This window comes from Plecotus auritus (genome assembly GCF_963455305.1).
Source record: "Plecotus auritus genome assembly, chromosome: 4".
Classification (NCBI taxonomy): domain Eukaryota; kingdom Metazoa; phylum Chordata; class Mammalia; order Chiroptera; family Vespertilionidae; genus Plecotus; species Plecotus auritus.
In genome coordinates, this window is record NC_137775.1 from 130200802 (window position 1) to 130226071 (window position 25270).

The following is a 25270-nucleotide window of genomic DNA, read 5'->3' on the forward strand; positions in this document are numbered from 1 at the left end:
TTTAGCGAGTCACTGGAAGATTGTGGTCCTGCTACATTTCTTCCTTTTTAAACAAAATCTCACCTGAGGTTATGTTTATTGATTTTTTTTTTTTTTTTGAGAGAGGAAGGGTGGGGAAGGGAGAGAGAGAAAGAGAAACATTGATGTGTGAGAGAAACATCAATCTGGGGATCAAACCCACAACCTAGGTATGTGTCCTGATTGGGAATTGACCCCAAAACCTTTTGGTGCATGGGACAGTGCTCCAACCAACTGAGCGACCTGGTCAGCACTCAATATTACATTTCTTAAATCTTCGTTTTATATTTGTCAGAGTAAAAACAAGAAACCTGCTTTTGATTTCTCTTGTTTTACATACTATAGCAGGTTCAAATTAGAGATTGAACCAGTTAAGGGAACAATAGATAAAATCTATTGCATGGGTTATTATTGATAACATTATTTACGTGTCAGCCTTCATGCTGCATTGAAGCCCACTTCTGTATTTGACAGATAGTGGGAGCTGCCTTAGGTCTTGTCATTCATTTTGTGTACTTGTTGGTGTCATAATACAAAAGGTAGTCTGAGCTCAAACTGACACTGTATCGTTTTCATTGTGGAAACACACAAACACACACTTGTGTCAAATGAAATTTGCAGCTTGATTTAGGAATGGGCACATATTAAATGCCCAAGAAATTTAATGAGTAAATACATGAGTAAAAGATGCAAATAAGATAATTTTTAATAAGAGGACTCTGTTGATTTTTTTTAAAAACCTCAGCACTGCTTACTGTGTCAGGCGGGGGGGCGGGGGTCTAAGGATCAGCCCCACCATAGTCACTTGAGAATTAGAAATGCAACCCTGTGGGGGAGGGATGGTTGAATTGGAATTTTTGGGTGCAGGGCCCACAGGAATATATGCTTGAGATTATTTTTATGTATGCTCAAGTTTGCAAACACTCTTTATAACATCACAGACATCACAGAGTTTGCAGTTTTGTAGCATTTATGCTTTGCAAAGCAGTCTGCCATCTGGTGTCTCAGCTGAGTGAGCCTCACTCCTGGCCTCATCACAGGTAGGGGCATTATTATTAATCCCAGATTTACCCAGGGAAATGTGAAAGCTGAAATAATTTGACAGCTCACAAAGCTTGGTGGCAGTAGAATTAAGAGTAGAAGTTGTTTCTTTCCACCATGTAAGTTTGCTTCCTGGCTCATGTAAAAATGACATTCCTGACTCATTTCCTGGGCTCGATTTAGTTTTTCCTGTGGACAAGGGTACAATCTGCACTGATATATTCATTCTCCCATCCACACCCCCCAATGTGATCAATGGCAGGCCTCTCCAAGATAGCTGGAGTAGCTGGACGTGTTAAGAAGTCTGATCAGCAGTCACAGAGTAAATGGATCTTAATTAGTTCACCTGAGAATCAAACTGATGACTTAGATTCCTACATGATTCCCTGAGAAACCTTGTACATTCTTGTACTAAAAGTAATATACAACTAAGTAATAAGAATATTCCCCTAAATTCTTAACTTTAGTTATCTCTAAGAAGTGGATTTATGGATAATTTTTTAATGTTGCATATGAGGAAATACTATATTTGAAATGGAGGAAAGCCTCTCCCACCACCCTTTATTGACATATAATTGACATATAACATTGTGAAAGTTTAAGGTATACAGTGTATTAACTTGATACCTTTACATATTGCAAAATAATTACCTCCATAGGATTAGCTAACGCCTGCATTACATCACATGATTACCATTTCTTTTTTGTGGCGAGAATATTTAAGATCTCTCTTAGCAACTTTAAGTATATAAATACAGTATTACTAACTATAACCAACCACTATGCTGTTCATTAGATCTCCAGAACTTATTCATCATAGAGTTGGAAGTTGGTACTCTCTGTCCACCACCTCCCCATTTCCTTTACTCCCCTAGTCCATGGCAACCGCCATTCTTTTTTTTTTAGATTCCACATCTAAGGGATATCATATAGTGTTTGTCTTTCTCTGACCTATTTCACTTAAGCATAATACCCTCATGGTCATAAACAGTAGCACATTGTTCTTTCTCATGGCTGAATCATATTACATTATATACGGTACTAGAGGCCCAGTGCATGAAATTCGTGCACAGGTAGGTCCCTAGTTGCTGCTGGCCACCGGCTTGGGCCTTCCTTCGTTCTGCACTGCCCCCTGGTGGTCAGCGCACATCATAGCGAGTGATTGGACTCCTGGTCCGTTGAGTTCCCAAGGGGACACTTTGCATATTAGGCTTTTGTATATAGATATACCAATGTTCTTTACCCATTCCTCTGTTGATGGACACTTAGGTTGTTTTCTTATTTTGGCTATTGTAAGCAGTGCTGCAGTGAACATGGGAAGGCAGATAACTCTTTTGAGATCCTGTTATTATTGCCTTTGGATGTACACCAGAAGTGGGATTACTGGATCATTTAGTAGCTCTGTTTTTACTTTTTTGAGGAAGCTCCATACTATTTTTTATATTGGTTGCACCAGTTTACATTTCTACCTAACAGTGCACAAGGTATCCTTGTTTCTTGGCTTTGATGATAGCCATTTTAATGTGTGATGTGATACCTCATTGTGGTTTTAATTTGTATTTCTCTGATGATTAGTATGTTGGCCATCTTCTCATGTACCTTTTGGCCATTTGTATGTCTTCTTTGGAAAAATGTCTATTTCAGTTCCTCTGTTTACTTAAGAATTGGATTGTGATGTTTTTTGTTTATTTTTGATTTGTGTTAGTTTTTTTATATATTGGATTATTAACCCCTTATTGGATATATGATTTGCAAATATGTTCTCACATTCCATGGGTTGCTTTTCATTTTGTTGATGGGTTTCTTTTGCTCTGCAAAGCTTTTAAATTTGATATAGTCCCACTCATTTATTTTTTCTTTTGTTACTTTTGCTTTTGTTGTCAAATCCAAAATATTGTTGCCAAAACTGATATCAAGTACATTATTCCTATGTTTTCTTCTACAAGTTTATGGTTCCAGCTCTTGTATTCAAGTCTTTAATTCATTTTGAAGTTGATTTTGTATATGGTGTAAGAATAATGGTTGAGTTTCAGTCTTTTGCATGTGGTTGTCCAGTTTTCCCAGTACCTTTTATTGAAGGGATTATCAGAAGGCTGATGAAAGAATGATACTAAAACTTTAGTTAAAAGAAAGGGGCCTGGGTTTATTGTGTAATTGTAGTCATTAATTTGCTACACGTTAGAATGAGAAATTCACTTGCAGTCATCCCTCCAGAATTCAGGAGAGGCTGATTTGGCTAGCAGAGAAGGGACAAAGGAAGGAAATGACTGGAGCCAGGACCCAGTTTAGTCTTCCTTTTATTTTTACTGTGTTTCAGTCTATGCTGCTAATAGCTTTTTCCTGTTCTTTTCATAGTGCAGATGGAGAATTAGTCAGCACTTCTCAAATAGTAACTTCTTTTCAAATGAAGATTGTTATTAATAAGTGGTGGAACTTATTTCTACCCCTTAATAGTAGGCATTAGATAACCTTAAAGATGTCTTGTTTGAAATGAAAAATACTAGCTTAGCCATGCTTATTAGGAAAATGTGTATGTGAGATATAGGCATGTAACACTAAGACCATTTTGGTATGAAATATTTGATCATCAGTTTCTTTTATTTTCCTACTTTTATTTTTTAAAAAATAAATTTTTATTGATTTCAGAGAGAAAGAGAGAGAGAGAGAGAGAGAGAGAGAGAGAGAGAGAGAGAGAGAGAAACATCAATGATGAGAGAGAATCATTGATTGACTGCCTCCTGCATGCCCCCTACTGGGGATTGAGCCCGGAACCCGAGCATGTGCCCTGACCGGGAACTGAACCATGACCTCCTGGTTCATAATTTGACGCTCAACCATTGAGCCATGCTGGTTGGGCAGATGATCAGTTTCTTTTAATATCTTGTATAAAAGCTACGATCTGATTTTAGTAGTTTCCCATCATTCAGAGCATAATAGTAGCAGGGAAATAGATATTGTGGTTATTGCCTTCGTCTGTCTGTGGAAATGAAGACCCCCTCGTACTAGGGTCTCAGCAGAGAAGGAGCAGCTTTTCTCCCGTGTCTGTGTCTTTGTTTCGTGACCAAGTAAGGCAGTCTCTTGGCTGCAGACATGGGTTTTCCAGCAAAATAACTAATTCAAGGTCTCCTGGATGTTAAATTTAGATCCAGATAGTCATATCTCACCTTAAAAATTAAACATTTTTCACAGCTTGATGATAGAGCTTTATATCATAAGCATTTCTTTTCTTGTCCAGTTGTGACTATTCCTCAAAAATTTATTCTTCTTACTCCTTTGCCTTTTTCCCTGGTGTCACTTGAAGGTGAGACACAAAGGATTAGCTGTGGGTAAGAAGTTAGTAGAAGATCTGGGAGTATAAGGAACATTTTACTTATATCTACAAGAAGGCTGTTTTAACATTTGCCAGGTAATTGGATTTAAACAGATACTTTCATTCTGACACTTCTAATTTTTTTTTTACATAAAATAGATTTATTACAGTATTATTAAAGTTAGCTTTGAATCATGTATCTTTCAGCTTGTAAGTATACTTCTCTTGGGTCTCATATTTAGGCTGAAAAGTTTATCTTTTTTGAGAGATAGTTTTATTGTAGTCTTCTAAAATCAGGATATTCTAAACTATGAACTCATTTCCTCATCGATCATACCTCTCCATCTACTGCATCTCATTTTTTTTCATTCTTTTTTATTTTTAGCTTATTTTTTGTTTTCAGAAGGGAGAGAGGGAAAGGTGGAGGGGGGGGCGAGAGAGAGAGAGAGAGAGAGAGAGAGAGAGAGAGAGAGAGAGAGAGAGAGAAGAGAGAGAGAGAGAGAGAGAGAGAGAGAGAGAGACATTGATTGGTTACCTCCTGAACATATCCCTACTGGGGATCTAACATGCAACCTGGGCATGTGTCCTGACTGGGAATCGAACCTGCCACCCTTTGGTGCATGGAATGACACTCTAGCCAAATGAGTCACACTGACCAGGGCATCATTTTTTTCATCTTTTCATTCAACAGATACTCATTTATTACCTATCAGGTTCTGGATATCATGACAAATACTAGAATCCAGTGATACGTCAGACACAGTTCTTACCCTCAACAAGTTTACAGTCCAGAGTGGGAGAGGCAGGGATCAGAGGAAAGAAGACTAGTTTGATGGTTATTTTAATAATCCAGGGGAGGGGTGATATGATCTGAATTAGCAAAGTAGCAGTGGCAATGGAGTGATGTATGACATTTGAGGGTTTAGTGAAGATTTAGAAGTAAAAGAATTTGTTGGTTGATTGGATTGGAGGGAGGCAGGGGCTGGGGGAAATGATTTGCTGGGACAAGTGGTGCCATTCACTGACTTAGGGAACATGGAGAAGTAGATTTGAGGAAGAATGGGACTAGTTCCATTAAAGACATGCTGTTTGAAGTCTACAGCACAGGGGAGCGACCTGGCCCGAAGATGTCTAGGAGTTGTTAGCAGGTGGATAACTGAGGACGGAGTGGTCAGTGAGCTCACTCAGAGAGAGCATGGGGATGAGAAGAGTTCACAGCATTTAAGGAAGCAGCTCCTAAGACGAGCAACCAGAGGGCTGGGAGGGAAGCAGAGTGCAGTTCTGTGGAGCCGAGGGGAATACAGTGTCTGTGGGAGTGAGAGGTCAGTAGAAGCAAGTGCTACACTCATTTGAATAAGGGCCGAAGAGAGTCTGTCAGATTGAGTAAAATGATTATCTGAGATTTAGCAAGACTTTCTTAGTAGAATACTGAAGGGCTAAACACTGGTTTGCAGTGAGAAAGTAAAGGAAATATAGACCACTGTCTTTCTAGGCCTGGTTTTACTGGCATCCTATAATACTTATATCTCTATGACCTCTTTTCATTTGCCTCCCTTTTCCCTAACACTCCTAAAAAGGAACATTCTCCAAAATTGAGTCCTTTGTTCTCTTCTTACCTCTGAGCTTTGGTTTTCTTGTCTGTAAAATGAGGCTAAAAGTGGGACAGCAGGTCCTGGAATAACTTTGTTTCATTTAAAGTGCTTTTGTTACAGTGTTCGTGAGATGCCATAGGAACTTAACTCTGGATTATATCAATGGCTTGTGGTATAATTGGTTTCATTACATGCCATTTTGCTTAAAATTTCAGAACCTATCAATGATGTTAAGTGAGGACTTACCTGTATCAACCTGTATCATCCTTACAGGGTTGTCCCAAGGATTAGATGAGCTAATCCGCGTCAAGCACTGCACACCCTGCCTGGCGTGAGTGATCAGTGAGGCTGTTGTGGACGTTGAGGTGGTGTCTTTGTAGTTGTCCTCATCGCAGTCTTGGTCATCTTCCTCCCCCCCCTCCTTCTCCTCCTCCTCCTCCTCCTCCTTCTCTTCCTCTTCCCTTCAGCCTTACTCATCCTCCTCCTCTTTAACCCAGCCTTACTGTTTCATGGATCTCTTCTATTCGGACAGCTTTAGCTGCCAGCCCCAGGCAGAGTTCTTCTAGTACTGCTGCCCTACATTGCTTATCCTTTTACTCTTTTCCTTTTCTGTTAGTCCTCACCCAAGGATATTTTTCTGTTGATTTTTAGAGAGAGTGGAAGGGAGAGAGAAATATTGATGTGAGAGAGACACTTCCATTGGTTATCTCCCGAATGCACCCTGACCAAAGCCAAGGAGTGAGCCTGCAACCACGGTACGTGCCCTTGATTGGAATCGAACCTGGACCCTTCAGTTCACAGGCCGATGCTCTATCCACTGAGCCTAACCAGCTGGGGTAGCTCATTCTTTTACTCTTGATTGGGTAGCCACAACCTTTGACTGAATGCTTTCCCCATTCTGGGCACTGGGCCGTGTGTTAGCATAAAGGAAGCATAAAACAGGGACTCTGTCCTCACTTTCTGGCCCAAGCAGCTATGATGTTCCTGTTTTGTCACTTTTTGCAGTGCACTGTGATCACCTGGTGTTGTTTTGGAGTGGTTATATGATCACAGAGGAATAAAGGCACTGACTGTTATTCTGTGAATTAGGCCTTTTTAAGTTATAAGTGACAGGACCCCAACTCTACCGAATTCAATTAAAGAGGCAGTTTCATTGGAATGATACTGGTGTATCTTAAACATAAGCAGGACTTCACTAACCATGCCGAGGGATGGCAGAGGTGCAGGTGGGCCGGAAACATCTGGATTGTCTCCTGTATCTGCCTTTATAAATTTTCTGTAGATGGTAACTATTAAAGGTACATGCATAACAGTTTAGTATTGTTTTAAGTTTGCTGTTTTAATATACTTGCATATCATTTTGCATTTAATGCAATTAACTTGTGATTGGGGAATTTGTGTTTGAGGAACCTGAGAGCTAGAAAAGTCCCGGACTCGTCCTCAGAGTCCTGGTGGCAAGTCTCGGTGTCTGACAGTCCTCCATACTGGAATTAATTCCACTTGGCGGTCCTAGGATTAATGTTTCCTTTCACCATCTGTGATGTTGTATTCATATTATAGCATACTATTTTCTGACTCTCCTAATAACCTGTGTGTGTGTGTGTGTGTGTGTGTGTGTGTGTGTGTGAATGTCTTATTTTTATCAAAAGTCAGAAATCACAATTAGTTGAAATTCTAATATCTACCTTAAGGCTCTTAGGCTTCTTCCCATAGGAGGTTTTCTCTTAGTCAGTTCACTTTAAGGATTCATCCAGTAATTTAATGATTCTGCTTGCTCTATTGCCTTTTAGATCAGTGGTGAAAACCTTGAACCTAACAGGACTTAAGCAACTAAGCTAACTGCACTATAATGTTTTATTTCTTCTTTTATTTGCTTAATATTTTGTGGTGGGAGTGGTGCAGGGAATGATTTTCATAGCGTTCTGTGTTTTTCGTTCATCCTGAGTGTTTCCAGCTAAAAGTAAAGCCATGTTTTCTCAATCTGGCCTTGTGTGGGCAGTTGAATGTATATAGATATTAACAGCATATTTTCGTGTATTCCTGATAGCTTTAAATTGGCCAGACTAGTGCAGATTCATGTTCAGTTTGCGTGAATCCTAATCTCTCTTGTTCTTTGATGCACTGGGGGAGTCTTCTTACTTTCTCTCTTTCTCTTTTAAGGAGCATATGCTGGCTGCGAAGTGTGTGCTTCACTTTGGTTTCTTTTTATTGTCAGCCATTCACTTGCCCTCTGCTGAGTTGAGCTTCCAGTGCTGCTCGAAACCTGCTTGCTGAGGTCACTGGGAACGGCGGGTTGTTGCCATCTCTTTCCCTTACCTGACTTAGGCAGCCTTTGACTCTGCTGGTACTCTCTTCTCCTTTGTCCTCTAAAGTTTTCTTTCCTGGCTTCCTCCTCTCCAGCTACTTCGTAAGCACCTTTCCAGTGCTGCTGTTTCAGGAATGCTGGCTCTAAACCTTGCTTTTCTTTTGTCTTACTCTGCACCTTATCCCTGTGTGATCTCATTCTTTCAAATATTTCTCGCTTTTTAAATTTCCAATATCAGTCTCTCTCCTGAGCTCTGGACTTGCCTATCCAAGTACCTAACTACATAACACCTTAAATGTAACATATCCAGAGTTAAGCCCAACATCACTCCTTTCAAATTTCTATCCTAATATTCTCTCTCTCTCTCTCTCTCTCTCTCTCTCTCTCTCTCTCTCTCTCTCTCTCTCTCTGTAATGTCTTCCCGAGTTGCTTAAGCCAGAAACCCAGGCAGGGGGATGCTGACTCCCTCTCTGTAATATTGTGCCCTCACCTTGACTAGTTCTATTCATTTTCTGCTTTGATCCTTCTAGCAGTTCGGTGAGGCTCCTGGAACAGGTATTAATTAATACTTTGGTTTTACAGATGGAGCCCTTGGAGAAGTTGAGAGGTTTTGTTTCATAATTAAAGGGTTAGGAATGATCAATGCTGGGAAAGAATGTGAATCTTTTGTTTCTTACAGATTCCTTACATTAGAAGGAAAAACAAACAAAAACCAAGTGAACTGCCCAGTATCCTGAGGTAGTGGGAATCTGAAGGGGTCAGCTTTCACTGTGCTTCACTTTTTGAGGCATCAGATGGATTCTTTTCTCCACTGTTCCATCTATTTTCCTTTCACTGTTGGGGGTGGGGAGGGGGGAGAGGGTGTAGGACCCTCACTGATGGTTTAAAAAAAAAAGAGATATATTGAGGTATAATTCACCTGCTTTACAATTCACTGAAAGTATGCAATTCAGTGGTTTTCAGGTTATTCACAGGATTGTGTGACTATCGCCACTGTCTAGTTCTGGAACATTTTTGTCTCCCCACCCAAAACAAATCCCATATGGTTTGGCAGTCAGTTCTCACCCACCTAAGTAACCACTCATATATTTTCTGTCTATAAATTTGCCCATTCTGGATATTTTACATAAATATAATTATACAATCTATAGTTTTCTGTGAGTTTTTTCATAGCATATTTTAAGGTTCATCCATGTTGTAGCATGTGTCAATACTTCATTTCCTTTATAGCCAAACTAGAGGCCCGATGCACAAAATCTGTGCAAGACTAGGCCTTCACAGTCCTGGCCCTGGTTGCCTCAGCCCTTATAGCTCTGGCTGCCTCTCAGCCCCAAGGCTCTGCCCACTGGTTGTTCCAGAAGGTTGTTCTGCCGTCCTGTCTAATTGGCATATTAGCTCTTTATTATATAGGATGGCTAATGATGTTGAACATCTTTTTGTTTGCTCATTGATCATATATTTTTTTTGAGAAGGTAGATACAAATGCATTGTCCATTTTTAAGTTTGATTATTTGTCTTTTTATTACAAGTTGTAAGAATTCCTTAGATATTCTAAATACAAATCCTTTATCAGATACTAGAGGCCCAGTGCACGAAATTCGTGCACTTGGGGGCGGGGGTCCTTCAGCCTGGCTTGCACCCTCTCGCAGTCTGGGAGCCCCACGATTGATCACCCCGCAGAGGAAGGCCCCGTCCACTGCCACCGGCCCGGTAGCCTGGGCCTCCCTCTTTGGGGTAATCGTGGGGCGATGGCGGGGCCCCCTGACTAATTGCATCGCACCTGCTTTGGTGGCAGCAGTCAGTGCTGGGTCGCCGCGGTGCCCGCGGTGGCTGGGACCCAGGACTGACTTCCGCTGTGCCCGTGGCGGTGGCAGTCAGTGTGGGGTGCTGCGGCGCCTGCGGCAGTGGCAGTCAGTGCTAGGTTGCTGTGGCGCCCGCGACCCAGGAGGGACCAAGCGGTCAGCAGTTGATCCCGCTCACCAGTCCCTGCCCACCCAAGCCTGCTGCGCATGCAGCCTGGCATTCAGTCATCCGTTAGGTTATTTTGGACATTACGGACCCTGGCTCTTTATATATTAGGATGTGATTTGCAAATATTTTCTCCCATTCTGTGGGTTGTCTTTTACTTTTTCGAGGGTATCGTTTGTAGCACAAATGTTGTTAATTTTGATGTCGGAGCCACAGGTTTTATTACTGTTGCCATGATTGTGTGATAATAAGGCAGAGGAGAGCTTCCCTCTCTTTGAAGTGGCTGGATGTTTCAGAGGAGGCAGATGTACAAGTGGAAGCTCACCCCTCACACCTGTCTCTTCTCCCTTATTCTTCCCCATGCAGTGTTCCCGTGCTGTGATGGTCTGTCTTGGCCTTGATCCCTCAGGAGTGACAGAGCTGGCTCTTGCCAGCATTCTATCAAGGCATTGCTGCTTCTGTGATGTTCATAGACATTATGGATCTCACTTTTTACCTCACTTCCCTGCTAGGTTTCTTCCACACAGACCACTGCCCCTGGTGGCTGGGTTGGCCTTGTCCTTGAGTGGCAGCCCTGGTGTGCAGCCACGAGCTTGTGGCCCTGGGCAGAGCCAGGCAGCAGCGCCTTCCTTTCAGAGAAGCCCTTCTCTTCAGTGCTTTCTGCTTTATTGCTGCTCTGCACGCCTATGCGTAGACCTTCATGCCATTGGGAAGTAGATGCCAGTGCCCCAGGCATCTGAATGTCATGGATCAGTATGATTTCAAAAAATGTTGGAGGTTAACATAAGGTTATTAAGTTTTAATTTTGTCAAGTAGGGATATTTGAGAGGAAGGACCAGATTCTCCTGTCAGGAGAGTATAAAAAATATCAAATTAAATATATTTACCTTTGTGAAAAGTCAATATATGGTCCTATTTTTCTTATTTTGTTACACATACTGAAAAATATGTTATGGTCTGTGGATTGATATTTGGGAACCACAGGCTTACATCGCATCATAAATCTTTATTTGAAAAGTGGACCATCCCTTAATCAAGTACTTATTCTGTGTGATGTCAGATACCAGTTTTATATAGATTATGTCTTAAACTTATTGAACTATTTTGGCTATGTTAGACACATATTCTGTACTTTGTCACTTTCTCTACTGATAGCACAGAAGAGAAAGAATAATTGTTTTAGATATATGTGTGTGCAAATGTGAACTGATCTTTAAAAGATTTTAAAAATCACCATTCAAAAGATAGGATGGCTCTTATTTACAAATACAATGTATAAATTCTGTATTATGTATATTCTAGATTGGGAGTAGTAATAAATTTTTATTGATTGTCTCATCTAAATTAAAATGTCAAATGCATGTTAGGGTTTTATCATAACACAGTTATTGGCCATCACTTTGTTACATTAATTATAATAATTGGGCAGTAAAGAAGCCAGAGGAATACATAAGATGCTATATGTTTTGATGAGATTGTAGCCATAACCTCTTATTTATGGTAATGTGATCTTATTAATTGACACTGCTGACAAGCTCTTTTGCTTTCCTTTTCTCCTTTCCAGGTAGGTTTATAAATCTATTTAGGAACTATGAACTGAGAGCCACACAATATACAATAAAAGTCACATTCCAAATTTTCTGTACCTGTTCATGGTATACACATTGAGTTCATTCAGCACAATTTGCTGATGCCTGCTAAGTATACAGCGATGTGTAAAGCAGTGCCCAAACTGGAAGGCTAACAGTGGAGAAGGGAGGTAGAGTGTCTGTGTATAAATAACTGGGACCCGCATTGTTTGAGTCACATGTGGGAGCCACACCTGGTTAAGTTCCTTAGAAGTGGGATGCAATGCTGTACAAGTTGAGAGGAGGGAAGATTCCCAGCCCATGTGGTCAGTGAAGCTGTGAGTCTTAGTGGTAGAGGAACCCCTTTGCTTACATGCCACAAAGCTCCGCCCTGTCCCTGAACAGACATTTGCATTCTAGAACTAGAGTGAGAGGTAGGTGGCAGATGCACTGACATGGAAATCAATGTTTGTTCTAGTCCCAGCTGCCGTGCAACCCCATTTTGTGTCCTTGAGTATATAAAATTGATTTAATAATATGTGTCCAGCATTTCTCACCATGAAAAATGAGATAATGCGGATGACTAAGCTGCTCCCTGTGGTGAAAGTCAGATTGCTTGGCAGGTGTGTATTTTTTTTTTTTTTCAGACAACTTACACCATGCATTTGAATGGTAGTAAGCACAGCTTTCCATGTCTAAAAGGATTAGTATCCTTACCAAAGTGCCCAATTTATTGCTAGGGAATAGCATATTCTGTGTGACATCTGAACTGGCTGAAAAAGTGCCTGAATTCCTTGGAGAAACTGCTTATAAGAATACAGAGCAGTACTGTTGTAATCACTAAAATATGTTCAAAATGAAACAAATGTTTATGAAGCTGCTACTGCTGGTTTAGGGACTTGACAGTTGGTTTTTAAATTTTTACATTATTTCTTTTTTATAGTAGAGAAAACAGGCTTAGGTAAGTTTTCAAGTTTCTTAGATCATACAGCTGTTTGAAATCAAACCTGCTGAAATGTGCTGTTTACGTGGTCACTAGTTTGTTGGTTTTCTTGCAGGCCAGTGTAACCATCTTTGGGTATATGTTTTAATGTTATTTACTTGTTTGATTTCTTGGCTAGGTTACTTCTGGAGCTGCTGGAGTTGCTGTTTGACAAGTTTAATGCTATAGCCACTGCGCACTCTGTGGTCCTGGGATACCTGCAGGACACCGTCGTGGCCCCACTGCCTCAGCAGGAAGATGTCAAACTGTACGACATGGCAGATGTGTGGGTGAAGATCCAGGATGTCCTCCAGGTAAGTCCTTTTACAAAGGATGCCGTTTCGTCAGAGTAACAGGTTAAGACAACAACACAAAAGTCAGCAACCTAAAACATTCCGTTAGTCATAAATAGTGAGATAGGAATGTTTCTGTCTGAAGATTATGCTGTTGATCTCATGAACTGCTATCATCTTCAGAGATCTCTCAACAAACTTCTTTTACCAGACTTTAAAATGAGAAGATGCCAGTACCTAGCAATCAAGGATGTGCAGTATTTGGCTTTTGTTTTAAGGTACTTTACATCACTGGAATTAGTCATATGTCACAGTAATCAGTATAAAAATGTTCTTAAACACTGTATTACAAACTTAAATGTAGCTTAAGTTTATGACCATTTTCCTACAGTTAACTCTTATATATAGGGATAAATGACAGGTCAAGAGCTTATTTTGAGATGAGAATGAATCTATAAGTATAAATGTATCATTTTGATTGATTTGGTTAGGATTAGAGAAATGATATTACTGTTTGGTATGATGCTGTAGAGATGGTATTTAGAAATTTTATTATATTTTCTCTCCATGCTTCAGGAAAACATATTTGATTTGGCTAGCTGAAAATTTGAAATACAATTAAGAGTCAGCTGAAACAAATTTGACATCGTTAAATAGAAATGTCTTGGTTGAACAGTACCTACTAATATGGAAAAAATTAAGAATATGTAGGGAATTGAAAAATATAACTGTGTAGGAATGAAATTACTTGCATGGCAAATAGGAGTCTTACAGGAATAAATAAATCATGATGGGAAATTGTAGTTATTTTTGACACTATATACATGTTCCTGGTGGGTTGAATGATTAATTCTTGGTTATTCATTCATTAGATATTTTTTTGGCTTAAGTCTGTGTGCTTTATTGATGGTATTGTAGAAAGAATATGGATTGCAACTATTTTCCCTGAGTTCCTTTTGCCACTCTGTCAATTATCATATGCCTATAGTAGGTACTTGGTGAATATTTGTGTATTGAATAAAATATCTGTATTGTTCAGAAGCTGGTTATTTAATATTTCATAAATTGGTTTGCCTGTCTGAGGTTTGCTAATCTGAGGTGTAATGCTTAAAGTAAGTTGTGTTAAGTTAGGACCTAGAGCAAAACTAAAATTGTAAAATAGATGTATAGGTAAAAAGTTAGTAAAGGGGAAAAAATTGAATAGTGAATAAAAACTTGAGTAATCCAAAAGAAAGCAGGAGAGGAAGAATAAAAAATAAAAGACAGCCCTAGCTGGTTTGTCTCAGTGGATAGAGCGTTGGCCTGTGGACTGAAGGGTCCCGGGCTCTATTCCAGTCAAGGGCATGTACCTCGGTTGCAGGCTCCTCCCTGGCCCGGGCCTTGGTTGGGGCTCATAGAGGAGGCAACCAATTGATGTGTTTCTCTCACATTGATGTTTCTCTCTGTCTTTCCCTCTCTCTTCAACTCTCTTTAAAAATCAATGGAAAAATATCCTCAGATGAGGATTAAAAAAAACACACAAAGAACAAAGCAAAGATAGGATGAATAGAAAACAAATAGCAAGATGTTAGACTTATCCCAATCATATAAATAATTATATTAAATTTAAGTGAACTAACCACTTCAATTAAAAAGCGGAGTTTGTCATATGGTTTAAAAACTAAGAACAACAATAATAACAAAAAATAAGACTCAACTACGATATTTATGAAGTGTATTTTATGTCACTTTATTACTTTTAAATTTTAAATAATTTCAAACTTTTAGAAAGGTTTTAACAATAAAAATAATTCAATAGGCATCCATATACCTTTTTATTCTGATTCAAGTATTGTTAACATTTTGTTGCATTATCAATTGTTTTGTATATGTACATATGTAGATAGGTACATACACAAATTTTTTCTTTGAATAGTTTGACTATAAGTTGTCAGAATGTCTATATTCTAGTTTTGTTAGTTGACCCAATAATGATCTGCTTGGCATTTTTTAACTTGAATTTATTGGGGTGACATTGGTTAATAAAATTATGTAGGTTTCAGATGTACAATTCTATAATACATCATCTGTATTCACCATCCCAAGTCAAGTCTCCTTCTTTCACCATTCCCCGCCTCTTGACTCTTTACTCTTTTCTGTATCACCTCCCTTCCCCTCTTGTACTCACTGTACTGATGTCTATATCTATGTGTTAGTGTTTCCCCCCCACTTAATCCCTTTGCCTTTTTCACCCAGCCCTCCAATCTCCCTCTCCTCTGACAGCTGTCAGTCTATTCTCTCTACCTATGAGTTTGTTTCTTAGTTTAATTTGTTCATTAGATTCCACATATAATTGTAATCATATGGTTCTTGTCTTTCTCTGACTAGCTTATTTCAGTTTTTTCTTCTTCTTCAGTAGACAATCCAGTCTAAGGTTAGATATTGCATTTACTTTTCATGTCCCTTTAGTTTAATTCAAGCTTGAACATTTCCATAGCCTTTCTTTACTTTTTAAATAGTGGCATTTTGAAGAATATATCTCCATCTTTTAATACAAGTTTCTCATTTCGGGCTTGAGAGATACACTTTTAAAATAAATTCTAGATAGATTAAAAATATACAAACAGAGATATGCTATGAAATACTACTAATGATTTTTATTATGGAAACCATTGGGATACATAATATTAAAAGGAATTATTTGTATCATAGTCCTTATGGCATTTAAAACCTGAATACAATAGTATGTTATGGACTATGTAATCCTACTCTAATAAGGTAACAAAATGCTTTATGAGTAAGTTTTTTGATCTGATGTTTGACTCACTAAGACTAATGTTCTAAATTCAAAACAATGCTTAAATCTTTTAAGATTCTATCACAAAGAATTAATTATGGTTATGAACAAGTAAGATATGCCTTACTTAGCTTTACTTACTTTGGATTTGTCAAATGTATATAATTCCTACATTTTGGAAAACAGAACCCATTATATCATATTAACAACATTTATAATAAACTTGAGGAACTTTAAGTTCTATCAGACATCAACTTGAAATGTAAAAATGATTGAAAATATGTTTCTGCCTTATTAAATGAGTTATACTTTTCACACGTGGTTTTAATAGAGTGATTTGGAGATCCTATCTTCATATTATGGAATGATTTATTTATTTAAACAGCTTTATTGAGATGTAATTTATATGCCATAAGATTTATCCATTTAGATGGAGATGGAGAGCATTATGCTAAGTGAAATAAGCCAGGCAGAGAAAGATAAATATCACATGATCTCACTCATTTGTGGAATATAATGAACAACATAAACTGATGAACAAAAATAGATCCAGAGACAGAGAAACATCAATCAGAACGTCAAACCTCAGGGAAGGTAGGGGAGGTTGGGGGTAAAGGGGAGAGATCAACCAAAGGACTTATATGCATGCATGTAAGCCTAATCAATGGACACAGACAACAGGGGGGTGGGGGGATGAATGGGAGGTGGGGTGTAATGGGGTAATAAGGACACATATATAATATCTTAATCAATAAAGAAATTAAAAAAACAAACAGAAAAAAAGATTTATCCATTTAAAGTATAGAATTCAGTGATTCTTAGTATATTTATGGAGTTGTGTAAGCAGTACCATGATAGGATTTTAGAATATTTTCATTACCCTAAAAAGAAACCTTGTATCTATTAGCTGAAGTTTTTCTATTCCCCACTTTCTCCCACCCGCAAGATGTTACGACATTAAAGAGGTTTCAACTGTGAGTTCTGTCTCTCAGTAACTTACAGTGCCCAGATCATACACTTGGCAATACTCTTTGCCATTTCAGTTAATACCATTGGCATAAGCTGTATGACAGGTAAAGAACATAAAAGTAAGCTTAGCTAATAATACAAGGTGAGAGGTCTAACACAGAAATACCATTTCATTTCATGTATTGTGTTTAATTGGTTTAGGTCAGTGGTCGGCAAACTCATTAGTCAACAGAGCCAAATATCAACAGTACAACGATTGAAATTTCTTTTGAGAGCCAAATTTTTTAAACTTAAACTACTTCTAACGCCACTTCTTCAAAATAGACTTGCTCAGGCCGTGGTATTTTGTGGAAGAGCCACACTCAAGGAGCCAAAGAGCTGCATGTGGCTCGCGAACCGCAGTTTGCCGACCACAGGTTTAGGTCAAGGTATGGCAGTGTTCCTTCTCTTCTTCCATTTTCCTCCCCCTCTTTCCTATCTAATTTTCTGCTCCTATTTTTTTTCTACACATGTTTTAGAACAGCAGTTGCCAACTGGTGTTCCGTGGACCACTGGTGGTCCGTGAGGTCTGAAAGGTTGGCGACTGCTGTTTTAGAAGAATGAACTTAGTCATGACTTGAGTTACTCTATGGTTGACTGGTTCTTAACTCTTTTTTCTACTCATCTTTGTTATTAATGGACAGATTCAAGAATAAAGCCTTTTTTCCCTTCTTTATTGATAAAGGTATTACATATGTGTCCTTATCCCCCCATTGCTCCCCCAAACCCCCAGTCATGCCTTCACCCCCCTGGTGTCTGTGTCCATTGGTTATGCTTATATGCATGCATACAAGTCCTTTGGTTGATCTCTTCCCCTTACCCCACCCTCCCCTACCTTCCCTCTGAGGTTGGACGGTCTGATCGATGCTTCTCTGTTTCTGGATCTGTTTTTGTTCATCAGTTTATGTTGTTCATTATATTCCACAAATGAGTAAGATCATGTGATATTTATCTTTCTCTAACTGGCTTATTTCACTTAGCATAATGCTCTCCAGTTCCATCCATGCTGTTGCAAATGGTAAAAATTCCTTCTTTTTTACTGCAGCATAGTATTTCATTGTGTAGATGTACCACAGTTTTTTAATCCACTCATCTGCTGATGGGCACTTAGGTTGTTTCCAAATCTTAGCTATTGTAAATTGTGCTGCTATGAACATAGGGGTGCATATATCCTTTCTGAATGGTGTTTCTGGTTTCTTGGGATATATTCCTAGAAGTGGGATCACTGGGTCAAATGAGAGTTCCATTTTTAGTTTTTTGAGGAAACTCCATACTGTTCTTCACAGTGGCTGCACCAGTCTGCATTCCCACCAGCAGTGCACGAGGGTTCCTTTTTCTCTGCATCCTCGCCAGCACTTGTCATTTGTTGATTTGTTGTTGATAGCCATTCTGACAGGTGTGAGATGGTACTGCATTGTTGTTTTGATTTGCATCTCTTGGATGATTAGTGACTTTGAGCGCATGTTTTCATATGTCTCTTGACCTTTCTTACGTCCTCCTTCGAAAAGCGTGTATTTATATAGGTCCATTGCCCATTTTTTGATTGGGTTATTTATCTTCCTTTTGTTAAGCTGTATGAGTTCTCTGTAAATGTTGGAGATTAAACCCTTATTGGTGATAACATTGGCAAATATGTTCTCCCATGCAGTGGGCTTTCTTATTGTTTTGTTGATGGATTCTTTTGCTGTGAAAAAGCTTTTTATTTTGATATAATCCCATTTATTTTCTCCTTAGTTTCCATTGCTCTAGACAGGGGTGGGCAAACTTTTTGACTCGAGGGCCACAATGGGTTCTTAAACTGGACTGGAGGGCCGGAACAAAAGCATGGATGGAGTGTTTGTGTGAACTAATACAAATTCAAAGTAAAGGAGCGGAGGGGAGACCAAGAGAACCGGATAGAACAGCCGGATCCGGCCCGCGGGCCGTAGTTTGCCCACGGCTGCCCTAGGAGCTGTATCGGTGAAGATATTGCTTTGGCATATGTATGAGATTTTGTTGCCTGTGGATTCAAGAATAAAGCCTTTTTGAAAAGAGATTCATCTAAATAATTTAAGTTTATTATGCAATAAAAATTATTTTACAACATTTAAGTAGTTTTTAGGTTTCTATATTTTCAAGTTCCCCCCACATTCTTTCAGGTTATAGATTACTGAGTAATATTAGGTTGTACACCCATCAATAGACTGGATATGCAATGACACAGACACATAAATGAACTAATGTTGCTGAATGAAAAAAGAGTACTTGGCAAAATGTGTTATATATCTGAGACATGTCGAATGGACTAAGAAAGGTTTTTAAGGTAGATGATGAGCCGATCCTTGGAGCTTTCACACAGGGATAAAGGATCGCACTCCAGAGAGGTAGAATGACTAATAAGATGATATTGTTAAGTGGCACAAAGGAATGAATGTTCAAGGCTATTCAGGAGTAATTAAGAAGAAGAATGGTTTATCGGTGACTGAGAGTTTATTTTGTGGACTAGAAGATACATTTGGATAGGTAGACCTGGGTGTAGGTTGTGGAAGGCCTAGTGCCATCTAAGAGCTTTGTTTCTGAATATCTTCAGACCAATGGTTTCTGAAGCTGGGTATGTATAGATTTATCTAGAGCAGCCGTGGGCAAACTACGGCCCGCGGGCCAGATCCGGCCCGTTTGGCTGTTCTATCCGGCCCGCGGAGCCGAAAGAGTGGAGGATTCTCTTGCTCTCCCCTCCGCTCCTTTACTTTGAATTTATATTAGTTCACACAAACACTCCATCCATGCTTTTGTTCCGGCCCTCCGGTCCAGTTTAAGAACCCATTGTGGCCCTCGAGTCAAAAAGTTTGCCCACCCCTGATCTAGAAAGTGGATTCTGTTTTCTTCTTGTTGTTCTTTTAGCTCCTAAGGTGATTGCAACATGCAGGGTGTCCCCAAAAATGTATACACACTTTAACAGCTGATAGCTCAATTTTGAAAATGAATTGTATTTTAATAAACACTGCCTTTATAAATATTCAAAGTGTGTGTATACATTTTGGTGGGGACACCCTATATTTGTTTGGGATCCTGTAATTGGGAACCATTGTTTTGAGTCAGTGGTTCTCAAAGTATGTTTCCTAAACCAGTAGGATCTGTGTTATCTGGGAACTTATTAAAAATGCAAAATCTTATCTCTACCTCAGACTTAGCAAATCAGAAACTCTGGGAGGGTGGTATAGGGGCTGTGTTTTAACAAGCCTGCAGGTGATTTGTGTGCCTGCTGATGTTCGGGGAACTCTGCTTTAGGTATGCTGGACCTTGCAGGGTTTTGCTGGTGTGATGCAATGGAGGAGGATTGACCTGGTAGCGGTAAAAGGAGAGGCTGGAGACTCAGCAGGGAAACTATTTCGTAGGCTAATAGAGAGTCTGTGGGTTATATTACTTGAGGGATTGTCTATTAGTGAAATAAACAAGGCAGGCTTTCATGGAGCATGGTCAAGGAATACAAAGAAGACAGAAAGCGATTTGCAAACCTTTTGGGGAGTCCTTTAGAAAATTTGTAAAACCATGTAATCAACCTATCAGCCTGATTTCCAACATGACATATTTAATGATGGTTTAGTGTTAAATTATTGGGGCCAACTATGTGCTAGATATTAGGGAATAAAGATGAACAAAATATAGTGAGAAAGCTCATCTGGTGAAGTGACTGGGGCTGGGGGTGTTGCAATAGTGTATGCTTCCCCACTAAGGTCAGTGTTAGTGTTCTGGCATGAGTAAGAACACAGGATAATGTTCGCTAATGTGGAGGGTTAAGAAAAGGATACTTTTGGTGTCAGTTTCCATGTAGACTTTTACGCTTAGGGACAATTTGATTTTCTCAGACCTGTTGGTGGAATGCTCTTTAGGTTAAAATATTCCTGGGGAATGAAGCCATTGAGAAGAACAGTAGACACCAGCAATTAGGCATGCACCAGCCTGCATGAAGGTGACGGACCATGTGATGCATGGGGTTACAGGTGTTGAGAGTTTGAATTTCAGTATTTCTTTGAATGGGAAATATTTCTTGCTGAAAAATTGAAATGTTCTTATGTTTATTAAACTTGAAAAAGGCAAACATTTTTGCTCTTGTGAAGACTGCAGCAGCTTTCCTCCACTAGCTCCAGGCTGTTTCCTGGCAGGCAGAGTCCATCCTGTGGTCAGAAGGCTCATTTGTCTGCATGTTTGTGTCTGGAGACAGCTTAGTGAGGAGACAAGGCTGTGGTGTCATAGTCACAGGGCGTCAGCGTTTTCTCCTGGTGTCAGCCCTGTGACCACCCACCATGGCACTCCCTTTTCAGTTTCACACTCTTTTTGAAACTGTGATAATAGAAATACATATTTTTGCCCCTCTGAGCAGCAGCAGCACCTTCCCAAATGTCACCTTCTTGGTGACACGCCTGTCATACTGTTGGTTGCACATTTTCAAGTGTATGAGACAGAGGTATACTACACTGAGTGGCCAGATTATTATGATCTCTGAACGTATAATAATCTGGCCACTCTGTGTGTGTGTGTGTGTGTGTGTGTGTGTGTGTGTGTGTGTGTAGATATATATATATATATATATATATATATATATATATATATATATATATATGAGGCTCAGTGCATGAATTTGTGCATGGGTGGGGTCCGGCCAGCCTGGCCAGGGGGAGGGGACATGGGCGGTTGGCCGGCCTGCCTGCTGGTTGAACTCCTGGTCAAGGGGACAATTTGCATATTAGCCTTTTATTATATAGGATATACACTGAGTGGCCAGATTATTATGCGTTCAGAGATCATAATAATCTGGCCACTCAGTGTAGAAACACAACATCCCATTTATTGTGGGAATGTGCAAAACAGGCAATAAGAGGACCACTTTGAACAAAGTCATCTTTTAGATTTTGTGATTCGGAAAAACATTTCATTTTTTTTTTCATATCTCTTCTTAAAACAAAACTGCCCATTTAGGCATTATTGGCTTAAATGTTACTCCCTGGGTGTGCTGAGCAGTGATCTGCAGATGGAGGCAGGAAGGATACCCCGAACAAGTCACTTCACTTTTTGGTGCCTTGATCTCTTTTTTCTGGAGACTAACACAGACAGAATGTAAAATCATTTTACTTTTGTTAACTGCCACCTAAGTGTTTGCATAGTGATAACATTAACCTCAGATGGAGAGAACGTGAAGTTTGCTGTCAGGTAAGAGAAGACACAAATCTTACTGGTATTGAGCCAAGACCTCGGGGCAGGGGGCGGGGGTCACTTCAGGGAGACAGACACAGTTTCTGTTTTGAATCCAGCTCTGAAACTTGTTCTTAGGTTTTGTTTCATTTGATATTTTGGCTAGCTGAGGATTCCATACCTTTAAGTAAAACTAGTCCCGTATTTCAGGCTAGATAACTTGTGTGACTGTTGCCTTAGCCTTGACAGCTTTTGCATGGCCCGTGTTGTGAGCCAGACCACTGAGTCTCCAGAGAGGTGCTCACTCCTAGAATTTTTGTTCTGCCTTCTCAGTGGACAGTGTGCTGCCAACGTACAGTTAACATTTAAAGTTAAAGTAGAAATCTTCCTGTAAAATGGACTTGGCCTCTGTAGCGCCAGGACGCTCCGAGTTGTTTTATGCTCACTGCCAGTGCTTACAGCAGGGGCTGAGGGCAGCCAAGAGCCACTGGCTCCCAGGGCAGGTGCAGCAGACGCACAGGTCAGAGCGCCCGGGAGTCCACACACCATGAAACCTGGGGGAGCATGAACACGTTGCAAGTTACGAAGATGGAGGATTTCAAGTTTAGGGGAATAGTAGTCACTGAATAGAGATTTGGCTTTTCCAGTTTTGAATGCCAAAGATTTTGATAAAAGAACTAAAATTGGTTTTAAGTCTTTGCAGTTAAAATTAAGGTTATTTCATTTATGTTATTGCAGTGGTTCATATCAGATCATCTGAATGTTCTGAATATTTTGGTAGTCACAGTCATAGTAGTGGTCACTGAGCCACCTCTCTCCCTCCCTCCATCCCTTTCTTCCTTTTCTGTCTCCCTCCTCCCCTCTTTCCTATTTTTAGAGGTAGCTTAGTTTGCTGTGTGTGTATTGCTTTTACGAAATGGTTGTCGGCAGGAAGCACAAAGAAGCTGTGGTGATTGCTGTTCCTTTGAGGGTGTACATCTGTTCCTGTTTGTCACTCCAGCGAGAACTGCATGCTGGTAACTGTTAGTTTGCCTTGCTCATTATAGTCTGTTGTGGAGTACAGTAAAGGTTGGCATATAGAAACGAGGGACATCACTGATGTGTGTTTCATACTATGAGTATGCAAAGCTTAATGTAAAAATCGAGTGGAAGTTAAATAGCAGGATATTAATATTTTATGCCCTTGACCTTAAACCTTTTGAGGTGAAAGGTGATGTAGAACCTACTGTTATAGTATTTCATTTCATCTTAGCTTATAAGATCTGCATTATTCGAATGAGTTCTTTAATGAAAGAGGTGCTGACAGAAGAATTTTCTGTGGCTCTCTGCTGTGAAGTGAGAGACCCAGATGCCATGGTTAAGAGGTGGCAGGAAGCACTGATGCAGAGGTCAGCGACAGTGCACTGGGACCTAATAAATCTCATGATTTACTCTATTTTCAATATGTGAGTGATCTGGTTAGTGAAGTCTTCTGGATCCTGTTACACTAGTCATGGCTAATCTTAGTTTTGTCCTGTCTTTATCTTAAAACAGGGTGTACAATCAGATTCACCTAGGGAACCCTTACCTACCTTCAGTAGGACTTCATCTGATTCTAATGCACAAACCGGTTAGGAGCTAGAATTAATAGTGTTATAGGTTTGGTCATATTAAAGCCAAGAGTTTTAAACGCAGTCTTAAGGGATCTGAGAAATTTACAAAAAGTGAATTTAGTTTAATTTTGAAAATATATCACTATAACATGTTTAGGAGAGTTTCTTTTTCTATGATATATAACAAATAATTTGGCAAGTTGAAACTTCATAAAGATGGACAAAAACTTTAATATATACACCTTTTAGAAGGAAAAGAAAAACTAAATGACTGTGCTAAAAGTGATCTCCATTTGCAAATTTTGGTCAGCTTTATTTAGGATAGGAACCCAAAGACAGAAAACATAGGTAATTCCTATTTTTGACACTGATAGTTCAGAACATTGACAAATGCATTATTTCACCCAAGATTTTATTTTTGGACAGAAAACAGTTAATGTGAATGTTTATGATGATTTGGTTAAGAAGGTTTTTTTTTCTTTTGTTGTTTACTATTACTCCACCCCTATTTATTTCTTGTATGAGTTTTTCAAGTTTATATTAATTTGTATTTTTTTAACTGAGGGGAAAAACATTTCTTTCTTTTTTAACATGGTCATATAAAAGGACTTTAAGAAATAACCTTGAGGGCATTAAGACAAAGATATAAACCAAGAACAATATAAAGCAGTTTCAGGTCCCATGGAAAATGTTCAATGTGAACACGTAGATAAATCATCCATAGAAGAAAGGGGTCTGGATGAGTTATAGGAGATGGTTTCATGCACGAAGTGGAACGTGGCGCCTTTAATGTGGTTATTGTCAAATACACCATAAGACTAGTATTATATAAAGCTTGAGAGAATGGATGCCTTTTGGTTTATTTGTTTGTTTTCTAAAAAGTATTAACCAAAAAAAAAAAAAAATAGACTGAATGATTTTGGGTGTCAGGGAGATTTTTGAATAAGAGATTGAGAAGTTTGGACTTGCCCCTTTAGGCAGTGGGCTGTTACTTAATTTTTGGTTTTTCTTTTATTATTGGAAATTCCCAACATGTTTAGGAATACATAGACATGTATAATGAACCCCTATGTACTCACCATCCTACTTCACCAGTTTTAGGATTATCAGTTTATGCTCATGATTCATCTGTGCCCCTGTCATTTTCACTTTCTCTTATTTTGGAAAAATTCTAGTGATTATATTGTTTCCCTATAGTTCAGTATGAATCTTTAAAATAAAAGGGCTCTTTAAAAAAACAACAACTGTAGCCCAGTTGGCGTAGCTCAGTCGTTGAGGATTGACCAATGAACCAGGAGGTCACAGGTTTGATTCTTGGCAACATGCCCGGGTTGCAGTCTCAATCCCTACTGGCGTGCAGGAGGCAGCCAATCATGATTCTCTCTCATTGATGTTTCTATCTCTCCCTCTCCCTTCTTCTCTGAAATCAATTAAAATATATATTAAAAACCATACAACTATACCTAAAAATATAAGTCCCTTATTATCAAATATACAGACAGTCAGTGTTCATATTTCCAGTTGTCTCAAATGTTGTGATTGTATATCCTTTGCAGTTTGTTTGAATAGGACCCAAATAAAGTTTAAATATTGCAGTTTGATTGGTAAGTTTCTTAAGACTTTTAATCTATAAATTCCCTTCTATCTC

The 25270-nt window shown here is 39.2% G+C and overlaps 1 protein-coding gene across 1 annotated transcript in view; it reads left to right on the forward strand.

The window, feature by feature from the left end:
• EXOC4 (exocyst complex component 4) overlaps positions 1 to 25270 on the forward strand; it is a 771568-nt gene that overhangs the window by 110198 nt on the left and 636100 nt on the right. The window contains exon 7 of the mRNA XM_080666468.1: positions 12924 to 13098. Coding sequence (XP_080522594.1) covers positions 12924 to 13098 — 175 coding nt within the window. The remainder of the gene's footprint in view (positions 1 to 12923; positions 13099 to 25270) is intronic.